The 12,866-nt window shown below is 44.2% G+C and overlaps 1 protein-coding gene across 1 annotated transcript in view; it reads right to left on the reverse strand.

Moving 5' to 3' along the window:
* Positions 1 to 2,148: 2,148 nt before the first annotated feature.
* Cd244 (CD244 molecule) overlaps positions 2,149 to 12,866 on the reverse strand; it is a 29,956-nt gene continuing 19,238 nt past the window's right edge. Inside the window, exons 3-9 of the mRNA XM_035445341.1 lie at positions 12,521 to 12,796; positions 9,645 to 9,746; positions 9,037 to 9,178; positions 7,044 to 7,143; positions 4,858 to 4,920; positions 3,337 to 3,393; positions 2,149 to 2,229 (exon numbers count right to left, since the gene is read on the reverse strand). Of these exons, the coding sequence (XP_035301232.1) occupies positions 2,149 to 2,229; positions 3,337 to 3,393; positions 4,858 to 4,920; positions 7,044 to 7,143; positions 9,037 to 9,178; positions 9,645 to 9,746; positions 12,521 to 12,796 (821 nt within the window). The remainder of the gene's footprint in view (positions 2,230 to 3,336; positions 3,394 to 4,857; positions 4,921 to 7,043; positions 7,144 to 9,036; positions 9,179 to 9,644; positions 9,747 to 12,520; positions 12,797 to 12,866) is intronic.

Here is a 12,866-nt window from a genome sequence, read left to right on the forward strand (position 1 = left end):
CCCAATACACACTACTATTATTTCTTACTATTATTGTAGAAGAAAGAAATCAGTGGTAGTATATTCAGTGTTCACCTAGACTGTTCTTACTCCATCATTTTTAAGATTTATTTTATATTATTGTATGAGCATTTTGCCCGCATGTATGTGTGTACACCACATGCATATAGTACCTGTGGAGGTCCAAAGAGAGCACTGGATTATCCAGAGAAGGAATTACAGGTTGTTGTGAGCCATCTGATAAGGGTGCTGGGAACTGAACCTGAGCCTTCTGGAAGAGCAAATGCTCTTGAACACTGAGCCTTCTCTCAATCATTTCTTACTGTCTCTGTTCACCAAGCTCCTTGACTCAACTCCCAATATCTGCCTCAAGGCCACAGACTCTTTTTGTTTATTTGTTTGTTTTGGGGGTGTTGTTCATTTTTTATTAATTTTTTACATTCCAATCCCAGTTCCCCCTCCTTCCTTTCCTCCCAAACCCTCCACCCGCCCTCCTCCCATCTGTTCCATGGAGAGGGTAAGGCATCCACTAGGAAGTCTACTAAGTCTGAAGACCACAGGCTCCTTTTAAATATATTCCTCCCTTGGCACTTTCTTTACAACATGCTCTGTCTGTGCTTCTATCTAAGGGGAAGCCAGCCTGCTAGGCAAGTTCAGGAAAGAGGGATCAGGCAAAGCCCAAGCAAACCCAAGCCCAGGACTTGGCTGTCCTTTATGAGGCTAAATAGACCCAGGTTTCTGACTCTCTGCTATCTATATGTGAACAAGACTGACAGCTAGCCAGAAAGTCAGCCTCACCTCCAGCAGAATGTAAACAATGAATGAATGAATGTTAATCAATGACCCACACATGCTGAGTATAGAGAAGTTCATCAGTTTAATGGAGGCAAAGGGTCGACGCTGCCTCTGTGCAAGAGCAAAGTTTCATGCCAAACTCCCATGATAAGTGCAGGATGAGACTCTTGAAGAACAAGACTCCAAGCCCAGTGTGGTGGTGTGTGCCTTTAATTCCAGCAGAGGCAGGGAAAAAAAAGAACTAAATTCTGAGTTGAGCCCCTTGTTGGAGCTTCTGAGTAAGTCCTCTCTTAGCTCATACTTGCTGCTTTCCTGAGCTCATCTAGCCCCTCAGGCCTGCCCCCGCCACCCTGCATTGCTAAAGGAGCTAGCCTGAAGACGGATAGCATGGCGTGTGGTACCCAATTGCTTCATCTTCAGCAATCAATTATTTCAGCCCTCCCTCCAAGGTGTATCATGGGGAGAACTTCTCAGCACTCAACTTGGGTACCACGGTATCCAAGAGTATCACAGAGAACACCCCTCAGAACTCTGAGTTTCTAGTGATGGGAATTTGTAAACCAGCCATCACACTGTGGGCAATACTGATCTTAAGCACCTGTTAGCGGGATGGTGCATGCTCTGGGATTCTTCTGTCCAGAGACCTGCGTGAATTGCACCATCTACTCTCAGTTCTTCCCACTATTCCTTGTGAACAACCGGCCAGAGATAAAGATGTGGATGACCAGGGGTTCCCCAAGTTTGAGTGAAGAGCTGCCAGCTAGCTCATAGCCAGATAGCACAGCCTCAAAGAGGAACTGTGTTTCCTCTTCCTTGGAGTCGCCATCTCTCATTGTGAGCAGGGGACGGGTCTAGAATGCAAGCATCCCATATCAATGTGTCAGAGTAGGGGATAACAACTTAGAGAACCATAAGAAAGGAATCTTCCTCTACCCCACATTTCTACAGCACCGTATGGATTACAGCATCTCAGAGTGTAGCCAGAACAACCTCTCTACCTGTTCTTGTCTGGTCTGTAAACTTGGGAGATTTTTAACAACCTTGATCTTATGGTGGCTGTTAAAAATTGTTTGGTGGCCATATATAGTGGTACATGCCTCTGTGATCCCAGAATTTGGGAAGTATAGGAAGGGAAGTCAAAAGTTTAAGGTCATCCTTGGCTACTATGTCAGATCTTGTCTAATTTTAAAAAATAAAAATAAAAAGACAAAATAAGATATAAACCATGAATAAACTTCTACATCCTCTCAGCCTAGGAGCTGTTCCAGACTCAGATGACATCATCATCATCTGCTGTGTTCCCTTCAAAAGTCAAGGCTGATGTGTAACCCAGGATGAGAACACTTGCAGCGACTAGGAATAAACATCAAAGTTCTCTAGCTCTCTGCGGCTCAGTCTGGCAGGGTTTCTGGCTTTAAGGTATTGCTGTCCAACCTGCAAAGAAAGGGGAGACACTTCAAACCTTCACTCTGGACTATCCTTAAAATAATCTTCTAGGGTGTGGTCTACCATCCCCACATTTCAGACTAATAAAACAATATCAGAGTGGTATATATAACCCATTCCTTGAGGCCAGTGATTAGTGTGGGTGAAAGTGGGACTTGGATCCATTCTTCCCCTCAGTCCCGGTGCTTTTTTTAACTACTCCATGCTTCTTCGTGGCCCCCAGCTTGCCTTGGCCCATACAGTCTACTCTGCAACTCTGGACTGTCAAGTTGGCTTAATGGTTAGACTGCCACTTGCCATCCCCATAGGCAACCACACAGCCTCTTCCTTTTGACTAACAACAATTTCTATTAGACCTGGGTGTTTTGTTTCTGAGGCTAGTACTTAGGGTGTTCTCTGTGCCTTCATTTCTCTGGATATAAAGCATGAAGGCAGGACTATAACTCAGTGGTAGAGTACTTGTTTATCATACCCAAGGCCTTGGGTTCTATCCTTAGCACTGAAAAGAACAAATGAAGGTTATGGTTACACTATGCCTACCTTACAACATTCTGTGAAGATTAAATGAGGTAGTTTATGCACAGGCACTGGCAATTTGCCTTATAGCTTAGGAAAAACCCTAATAAATGTTATGTCTCTCTTCCCTTCTTCCTGTAGACCTAATGGGCATCAGTTAGCTACCAGACTCAGTGTCACTTTTGAACAATGTCTTCCACAGAAGTCTGAGAACACCCACATTCTGGAATTGTTCCCAATGACTTACTAATTTTAGGAAATAATTTGGAATCATTTATTTTCCATTCTCTGATCCTCTTTGTATACCCCACATACATCCATCAACATTAACACATAGCCAGGGAACTAGCTTGGAGACAGCCCTAGTTTAGAACCCAAGCCTCCCAGCCTTTGAACATATGATATGACCTTGAGTTAGACCTTTGGTCTTCTGGGACCTCAGTGTCTTTCAGCAGGACCCCTAAAATCCCAGCATCCCTGGGACTGTATGGATGACCTTGTTATAAGTGTATCTTCTTGACTGAGTCCTGGGAGTCCACAGACCTTAAACCCACTGGAAAGAGATTTCCAGAATCTTACCTCTTCATACACAGTGAAATTTGAGGATGGGTTCCGGTTCCTCTTCTTGGATCCAGACTGAAAAAATGAGGGTTAAGAAGGTGTAAGTTTAACATAAGAGATGTCTTGCTCCTGACTCACATGCAAGATCCCAAAGAGAAAGCCCTTCAGCCATGATTCAATGTGTGGTTCTTAATGGTACCCAGAGAAGTACAATACATCCTGGCCTATGATGTGTTCTCATAAGCTAAAGTCAGAATTTAGTATCTGTACCCACACAGCCCCCCAATCCACAACCACACAATCCTAGTGTCCACAAATAGGACAATCCTAATATAAATACCACCTGAACCCATGCATCATGTCAGTACACCCTCCTCTAACATAAACAGCTCTGGGACATACATGTGTGCTAACCTTAGCACATACCAAAAACACAGTGGTTTTGTGAATCATTAGTTATATTTTCAGTTGTATGTAGAACTTTTTATTATTGTGTGTATGATGTATGTATGGCTTGTGTGCAGCAGTGTGCATGGACAGGCCAGAGGACAACCTTTTAGGAATCAGATCTCTCTTTCCACCATGGGTTCTGGAGCTCAAACTCAGGTCATTAGGCTTGTACAGCAGGTGCTCTTACATACTTGGCCAATCTCTTCAGTCCCAAGATTTTTATAATATAACACCAAACAGTGTCACAGTACCTGAGAGCATTTACATGTGCTTATATTACAGCATGTGGTTAAAAAATAAACATGTCTCACAGTGGAATCCAAGTGGATGACTGATTGGTTTGGAAGAAAATGAATGAAATTAGCAAACTTGTCCTAAACCCCTTTAAACCACAGCCCCTAACCTGCACAGACCTCCAGTTTGGTGGAATTCTAACTCTCCATTCTGCTGAGTTATAGCTTGTAGCTCTACTCTGTGATTCCAGCCATGAGAGCGCCATTCTTCCTATTCCCTTCCATAACTGTTAAATGGCTAAGCATGAGCCCCAGGACACACAACTCTGTGTTTCCAGACATGTTGAGAGCTGAGATTGGAGTTGGCCTTGAGTGGGTAATGATGGCTGTTTCAGTCCAGCAGGGCTGCCTAGAACCTTTAGTCTTTGAATGTTAATATTCCTAGTTGATGCCTTCAGCTATAGGCAGCAAGCCTCTACCTTGGAAACCCCTCCAGTAGCTCTCACCATAACCTCAGTTATCCTAGGAGCGATCCTGAGATCCTTCCGTCCTGACTTCTGTCCCTGCCCTTTATCCACCACAAAAAGTCTAAGAAGATCCTACAATCCACTGTTCTCTGCATCTCAGAACTGCTTTTTTTTTTCACAGGCAGAACTGGAAAGGCATTTCTCCTTATTAGGCTCTTAGCATTTAGATATAATCATTTAACAGAAGCTACTCAGTTGCACAGAATGGAAGACAGCTCACTGGGGTATACACACATGCTCTGCAAACACACACCTGCAAACACAGTATAGTACACACGTGCAAGACATACATCTGTTCAACAAAACTCTCCAGAGGAATAGATTCTTACCTTCCTGGAAGGCTGGATTACTGAATAAAGTGTGCACGTTTCTTGTGGTGTGGAATCAGAAGGCTAATAAGGGAAAATAAAAAGTATTCCATAAACAAAGATCCAGCATAACCCTTTGCCTCAACTCTGACTAAATGTAAGCTCTGTGTCAATGAGAAGAAGCCTGGAGTTAGCTGGAGGGTAGGGCCTGACACTAATTAGTTCCATTGTTTCTGTTAGTAACAATTATCACTATTTGTTGTGCACTTATTTTATCTATATTCTTTCTTTCCTAACCCTATGTTATTCCTAAAAAGATAGGAATATTTTTCTGCCACACACAAGGTTACAGATTCACAAGGAGGAGGGGAAGAGAAAGAATAAGGAAGAGGAGGAGGAAGGAAGGAAGGAAGAGAAGGAAGAAGAAGAGAAGAAGGAGAAGACGATCCCAGTACACAATAGATGTGCAGAATTCAAGTCCAAAATTTTCCAAGATTTCCTTAACAGGGAGTTCAATGGCTCCCATTGGTAAAACCTCCTTCTCTAGACCGGAAATGCATGTTCATCAGGGCAGACAACTATCTCCTCAGTAAGATAAGCCAGAGGAGCAATCTCATTCTCACTCAGTATCCTGAGTTCTTCCTTGGGTTTATTAAAATTGTTCTCTGTCAAGCCCAGTGCGGCTAAAACCAGTGAGCCGACAGATACCAGTCACTCTTGGGATAGATTTCTTTGTGATACAACTTTGTCAATCACCAGCGGGTACTGCTGTTCCTGGACATGGTCCTCAGAAAGTAAATGGGAGAGAAGAGGAGAGGAGAAGAGAAGATAGGAAGAGAAGGTTTTAATTGGAAACTTTTCACAGCTGTCCATCACCAAGCATTTTCCCTTGGAAGAGAACACCTGACCCTGGTTATCAATGAAGTCCTATCATCTGTCAATATTAGAGAATAACTTAGTAATTCATGCATGAACTTTCAAGTTGTCTGAAGTTAGAGGCATTCCAGGAAGAGGTAGGATGGAAATTGAGAAACTGGCTCAACTGTATCACTACTCAGCTGTGTGACCTTGAACACATTAGTTAACCTGAGTCTTGGTTTCCTCATCTGTAAACTTTCTAAGGCTGTCAAGTAAAATTTATTAAGAAAATGGTCATTATTGTTAAGTCTAAATAAGATTTAGTAAGACTAATACACATCTATTCTTTCCTTAATAAAGATAATGATTAATGGTACCATTAGAATAATTATTACAAGGACTCCGGTTCTTAGAATCAGAGGAAAAATATAAGATGAATCCTGTAACGGAGTTTGTTCTCCTGAAGACAACCTAGTCTACACTTCTGCTAGCTGTGAATGAAAATCACTGCCAAATATACCCAAAAGAAGCACATTCATACAACAAGGACATCTGTTCAACTATGTTCATAGCAGCACTATTTGTAATAGCCAGAAACTGGAAGCAGCCCAGATGCCCCTCAACCGAAGAATGGATAGAGAAAATGTGGTACATTTACACAATGGAGTACTACTCAGCAGGAAAAAAAAACAATGGAATCTCAAAATTTTCAGGAAAATGGATGGAACTAGAAGAAACCATTCTGAGTGAGGTAACCCAATCACAAAAAGACAAACATGATATGTACTCACTCATATGTGGATTTTAGACATAGAGTAAGGATTACCAGCCTACAATCCACACTGCCAGAGAAACTAGTAAACAAGAAGGACCCTAAAAGAGACAAATATTGTCCCCTGGAGAAGGGGGAAAGGTCACCATCCCCTGAGCAAATTGAGAACATGGGAAGAGAGGGGAGGGAGCTATGAGAGTGAGAAGGGAAGAAGAGGAAGGATGCAGAGGTCATGAGGGAGCAGAAAGTTTGAGTCAGGTGTAGATTAGAAGAAAGGATATAAGATAGGTAGGGTTTAGTTGGGGGGGCTAGTAAGGGAGGAAGGGAGGGAGAAGAGAACTGGGATTGTCATGTAAAACAATCTTGTCTCTAATTCAAATAAAAAAATGAAAAAAATCACTGCCAAGACACTCTGAACATGTTCATCATTTCAAACACTGTGTTAGAGCACCTGTGGCTGTCTTCCGGTCCCTAAGGAACACCAATGTCCCATTCTCCCTTCAACGGTGTGCTTTAAGTGAGGCTTGGGAATTCCCATATACTGGAATGGGATGGATTAGAGAGGCCAGAGGGGTACCTTGTACTGGACCATTGAGTAGATGGTGCCTCCATCTCCAGAGGGTTTCTGCTCCGGCATCTGCTCCTGTACAGAAGAGTGATGGGACATGTACTGGTCTCTGTCTGGGTTTAAATTAAGCAGTGAGAAACATCACAAAGAAGTGGTTTCTAGGAGGAGTGAGGTACAAACTGGGAAAGTCTTATCATCAAACATCAGAATAGGAGAGATGGGAAGAAGAATGACTTGGAGCAGACCAGCAGCAAGGAGCCACCCAGGAGTCAACAACCTGACAGGTTTCCTGTCTCTTTCTTTCCCTTTAATAACGTAAAACTCCCTTCTTGACTTTGCTGGCTTTTTTGCCAACACAACCAATGACAGTGGGTAGAGTGCTAGGGTCTTCAAGACATTGAAATTCAGAGGGCCCGCCCAAACATTTTAACAATGTGACTGTCTTAAGGCTCCTCTCTAGATCCAGGCTTCATGGTCAGCTTACCCAGGGCCTCAATCCAACCCCAGAGAAGTAACAATGCAGAGTGAAAGCCCGGTCTCAGAGAGCACATAGCCCATCCTTCCTTCTTTCCCTCCCCTCATGGCTGCTCCACAGGCAATTACAGATGGAGGTATCCCATCCTACATGTCTCCAAGAACACAGTGCCAAGTGGGGCTTTCATGGGGTCAGCAAGGCTACGAGAGTTCAGTAGCTGAGCTCTCCAGAAGTAAGAGGTTGAGAAACAGAAAAACATCAGCCATTCTCAGCAGTAGAAAGTCAACAGGAGTTTGTTGCTTTTCTCTTCTGTCCACACCCATGTGACTGGTCTCCAGAAAGGTTGAATCTGTGACCTAAGGGGAAGCCACATGAAATTTGGGATGGAGGCTTTCAAACCAAAACCCGGAGACAGTGAAAAGACACCAGGCCGGGGTGAGGTCAGGCAAGGAGGAACCTCATGTCAAAAGATGGTCAACAGCAACAGCCTGAGTCCCCAAGAGGCATTTCTTCCTACCGCCCCCTTATTTTACTAGTCTAACATCATCTTCATCTGGAGTAATGAGGAGGGTAATTTTTTATAAACATTTGGGCATCTTGTGGCTACAGGTAGATACACGTGTCCTAAGACATAATAGCAGTGGGGAAATCAATCTTCTTTAGTTTCCAGTCCAGCATCCCACTGCTAGCACGAGGAAGAAGGCAAACAGAGCTTCTCTCAGACCAGAAAGAAGCTGTTCTGTGACAGAAGAGAAGAGCCCACGTGTCTCCCTCCGCCTAGCAGTAGACATGGAGTGAGAGGAAAGTCCTTCCCCTCCACTTCCACTGCCACCAACCCCACCTGACTCATCTGCACCTTCCCCCTAAGCCGTCACCACATCCTGAAATACAGTACTGAGAGCACATGCAGGCCCTCTGAAGTTTCCTTCTCCTCTACGTTCCTACCCAACTAGATCTTCTGATCTAGGTCCTGAAGAGAGCTGGGAAGAGACAGGTCTTCACAGTCGAGCCTTCAGGTTTGCCTACTCTGTACCAAACCAATTGCCTTCTCTGCTACTTTAGCCATGCTTGGGCTTCTACGCAACAGGCTTTGAACACAGACTACTGAGGAACCTCCAAAACTCTTACACTCTGGCTGCTCATGCTCCCCAGCCCGGGCAGGGATTAAGAGGCCCACAAGAGAGAACTCCTATCTTCTAATCTCCATGAGAGGACCAGGCAATAAACAGAAGGAGGTTGCTCTTATCCTGGCATTGAGCCCAGCTGGTAATACTGAGCTGAAATGAGGATGACATCAGAGGGCAGTCTGGGAAGGCAGTAGTCGACACATTCTGCCCTCTGCCATTGATGTCTGCTGAGTTCAATCCCTTCTGAGCAGATACAGTTCAGCAAAATGATGCCCCTTCTGCCTCGTTTTCATTTTCTCTGCTGCATTTCTTTCCCCCTTTTTCTCTTTGGGCAGAGCCAGGAAACAGGTAGAGAGAAAAGAAAGATAGAAGAGGGCTGAAGATCACCTCGAAATGACACCTGTTCGGTTCCCTTTGTCCCCTTCCATTTTCCTGGACAGATGAAGGAGATCCTGAGGCCCCAGAATGTCCTACTTGATTCCTCCTGCCTTGTGGGGCCTTGACATATTCATATATTGTTGAAAATTCCTTAGGGCTGGACTCTGTGTGAAGAAAATATAAAGTCTAGAATTTCAGAAACACCAGGAAAGTTTGCTGTCCAGGCTTCTACTTTACAAGTCACACCTCTACTGAGGATAGTAAAGATCTTAAGAGTGGCTGCAGAAAACAGGCAGGTTACCTTGCCAGGATACCTAAAGAGCACAGTAGAGCCTTTACCCCTCCCTTGACAACCATCTTCCACCAAACTGGGAAGTCACCAACCAAAGCCAGCACCTTAGATAAACCAGTACATTGGGGCATTGGGGACCATGCTATAAATATGGTCCACAGCTAGTGTGAATAGGAGGCTACAGTTGTTAGCTGCCCTCCCCGACCCATATTCACAAATATCCCAACACCTCTGCCAGGAAAGGAGAAGCTGTGTAGAGTGTTTCCCATGGACACAGGCTCAACCCACTGGACCTGATGTCTCACGCAACAGCACTCCATCAGGGGTCTCCTACTTACGTGACTTTCTCTTCTTATCCCACACGCAGAAGCAAGTGATGGCACCGAGAAGTAATATGACTAGAATAACGATGATCACCACAAAGGGCAGAAAACTGAACTCTGAGGGACACAGAAGGAAGGAAGACTGAGCCCTCACGTCCTCATACGTTAGCTTCAAGAACTATCCCCAAACCCACTGTCCTTTCTCATGTGGCCAGGCTCCTCACATCCCATAAATTCATTACCCTATTGTCCCTCCTCAGTTGGGTGACAGACTGATCCAGAGGACCTGTGCTACTGTCTTACCTCTCTGAGGCAATTTTCTTACCTCAAAAACAAAAAAAGGAGATAACGTTTTCTCCTTCTAGGGGCTAATTGCATGATCTGGTACCTGTAAAACATCTTGCAAAGCAACTGTTACATCTATCTACTGTTTTTAAGTCAGCAAATACTCACCACACACCTACTGCTATAAGCTTTCCATTTCTCCCTCCTGGTTTTTCTGCCCTCACTGCCCTTCCTCATCAAAACTTCTATATTTGTGTTTCACGTGGACCCTGTTATATAATACAGCCAACAAGAAGAGAACGGTAAAGAATTCTGCATTACAGGTATCCACTAATGAGTTTTTCACAAGCATCTCACTTGATCATGAAGGCACCTCTTATCATCATGCCCATTTACCCAACTGAAAAATGGAAACTAACAGAAGTTAATCAGTATCTGCTTGAGATCACATAAAAAAAAATGATGAAGCAATGATGGTCTAGGCGCCCACACCAGTGTTCCTGTTACTACACTTGGCCTCACTCTTTTTTGTTCCTTTTCAACCTGTGAATCATTTAGTCTTGTTGCCCCATTTTGCTGTAAATTTCCTTTTCTTTTCTTTTTTTTCTTTTCCTTTTTTTAAAGGAAAAAAATCTTATATAACAGGGTGAGACCAGTTCTGGCTAAGGCACAAAGGGGAGCTGGCTGCAAACAGATTCTTTACATTTTATATGGGTTCTAACTATAACATGGCATTTTTACTCAGGTTTTCCTCTGTAAATCTCTTTTAGGGTCCCAGAAACTTTGAGCAGTTAAGCATGTTTTACAGAGACAGAAACTGCAAGTTTGGTTGCTTGGGGACATTTATGATGAAAAGATATTTTTAGTTATCTCAAGATGGGCCAGAGCTGCTTTTCCGGGGCAGCTGTTAACCACGGTCACCTTGGCTGCCTGGCAGAACTGTGCTTTTCCTGATTGAAGGCAGAGGGTTTAAGGAGAAGCTGTCAGCTGGGGCCATCTCCCCTAAACCTCTCAGCAGAAGCAGGCTCCTTTTGATATGGAAAGAGAGATGAATGGGCAGCTGTAAGCGACCAGTGTCATATCTGTCTAACACTCTCTTCTGCCTAACAATATTTTTTAAAGATTTATTTAGTTATTATACATACAATGTTCTGCCTGCCTGTATGGCTGCAGACCAGAAGAGGGCACCAGGTCTGCCATCATGTGGTTGCTGGGAATTGAACTCAGAACCGATGGAAGAGCTCTTAGCCATTGACCCATCTCTCCAGCCTGCCTAACAATATTTTTAAGCAAACTTACTGGTGGAGAGATTCTTTATAATGCTAGTTTATGACTCCATTTTCTCTTTCAGTATCTATGTTTTGAGTTAGTCTGGTTCAAGTCTGTAGTTCCACGGAGGGATGCCTAGCTCTGGGTTCCTACTGGAGTGGCTCCCTATTTCCTCAATAGTGAGTTTCTGGAAGCTAAGAATTGGGCATTTTGCTAGGGCTGCTTGCCAAGGATTTGGGAACTCTGCACTCACTTGGGATCGCCCACTGAAGTAAGGAAGCTCTGAGATTGGCCACTGGATAGAGTACTGCCACAGGACACTGTCATGGTGGGGCTATACTTCCTTGGCAGCTCCACCCATGACAATGCCAGTCAGTGGTCCTTTTGCCTAACATGAATGGCAGTATACCTAAATCCTGAATGTGGGGCATGGAATACTTCAGGTCTAGTCCTGTGGGAATCCAAGGGGTACTCTGAGAAAAGGTTCTGAGAACCTATTCCTTCTGTTCTTTCGGTGTTTTCCTCCTCTGTGAAAAGAGATGTGCCTAACCCGAAGATAAGAAAATACACTACATGAACCTAAATTTAACACTGTGGAAACCCAAGCCCAAAGTAGAGAGCTGTACATAATTTCTGCTGCAAATTTAAGAAGAAAGACTCTCTGAGAGTTGGGTTGGTTGGGTCATGTTGGGGTGGGGTGGGTTGTGTAGGGTTGGGTTGGTTGCATTGGTTAGGTTGGGTTAGGTTGGATGGGTTGGGTTAGTTTGGGTGGTTTGAGTTGGGTTGGGTTGGGTAGGGGTTGGGTTGAGTGGGTTGAGTTGAGTTTAAACTGGGTTGGTTTGCCTGGTGCCCATGCTGACATCACATTAAACCTTTATCTAACAAAAGGTAATACAACCTTAACTCAGGTAACCCAGGATAAGCAATAAATGCAGAACTCTACTAGGTTCCTTGTCATTTTCCTGCTGTCCCCACTGACAAAGTTACTATGATAAGTGCTATTACCTCCCAGAAAACTCTCCAGCATGAGGTAAGACATCACTCAGGAGAAATTGGGTCTCCAACCTCTCAAATTAGGAAGCTAATGTTCATAACATCACAAAAGTCACTAAACAACTTGGTATTCCCTATGAGGAGGGAAAACTATGCTACTGTTTCCAGTAGAAGCGAAAGATATAAATCCTCCCAGGCTAAGACAGACCTGTGTTTCTGAGAAGCCCAGTGCCTGCTGAGGAAGGGCCCAAGGCACTGCACCAGAAGACCATGTGACCTGATACTGGGTCTCATGTGAGTCTGGTTGTGGAGTCCCTGCTGTGAGCCAAAGTGACCCCACTTACTTTGAGGGGCACTCTGACAGCCCTGAGTGATGTTTAGGGTGTCACTTTCCCAGCTGACTTTGTTGCTAACATTGCAGGTATATGTGAGCAGGCTTCTGGCTTCAGTCTTGTTCACCAGGTGGGTAAAGTTCCTTATTTCTGAGATCAGCTTGCTCCCTCTGTACAAAGAATAGCTCACATTTTCATCCCTGGGCACCAAGCAGTACAGAGACAGTTGACACATCCCTTCAGCCCAGGCCTTCCACTGGCCCCGCAGGTGAGGCTTCTCAACACGATCTGGAAGCAGAGATTCTGGTCAGAGGGTTCTGGAAATACAAGTCCTACAAGAATCAGTTGAGTTTAAACT

Source organism: Cricetulus griseus, chromosome 5, assembly GCF_003668045.3.
Source record: "Cricetulus griseus strain 17A/GY chromosome 5, alternate assembly CriGri-PICRH-1.0, whole genome shotgun sequence".
In the NCBI taxonomy this organism is placed as follows: domain Eukaryota; kingdom Metazoa; phylum Chordata; class Mammalia; order Rodentia; family Cricetidae; genus Cricetulus; species Cricetulus griseus.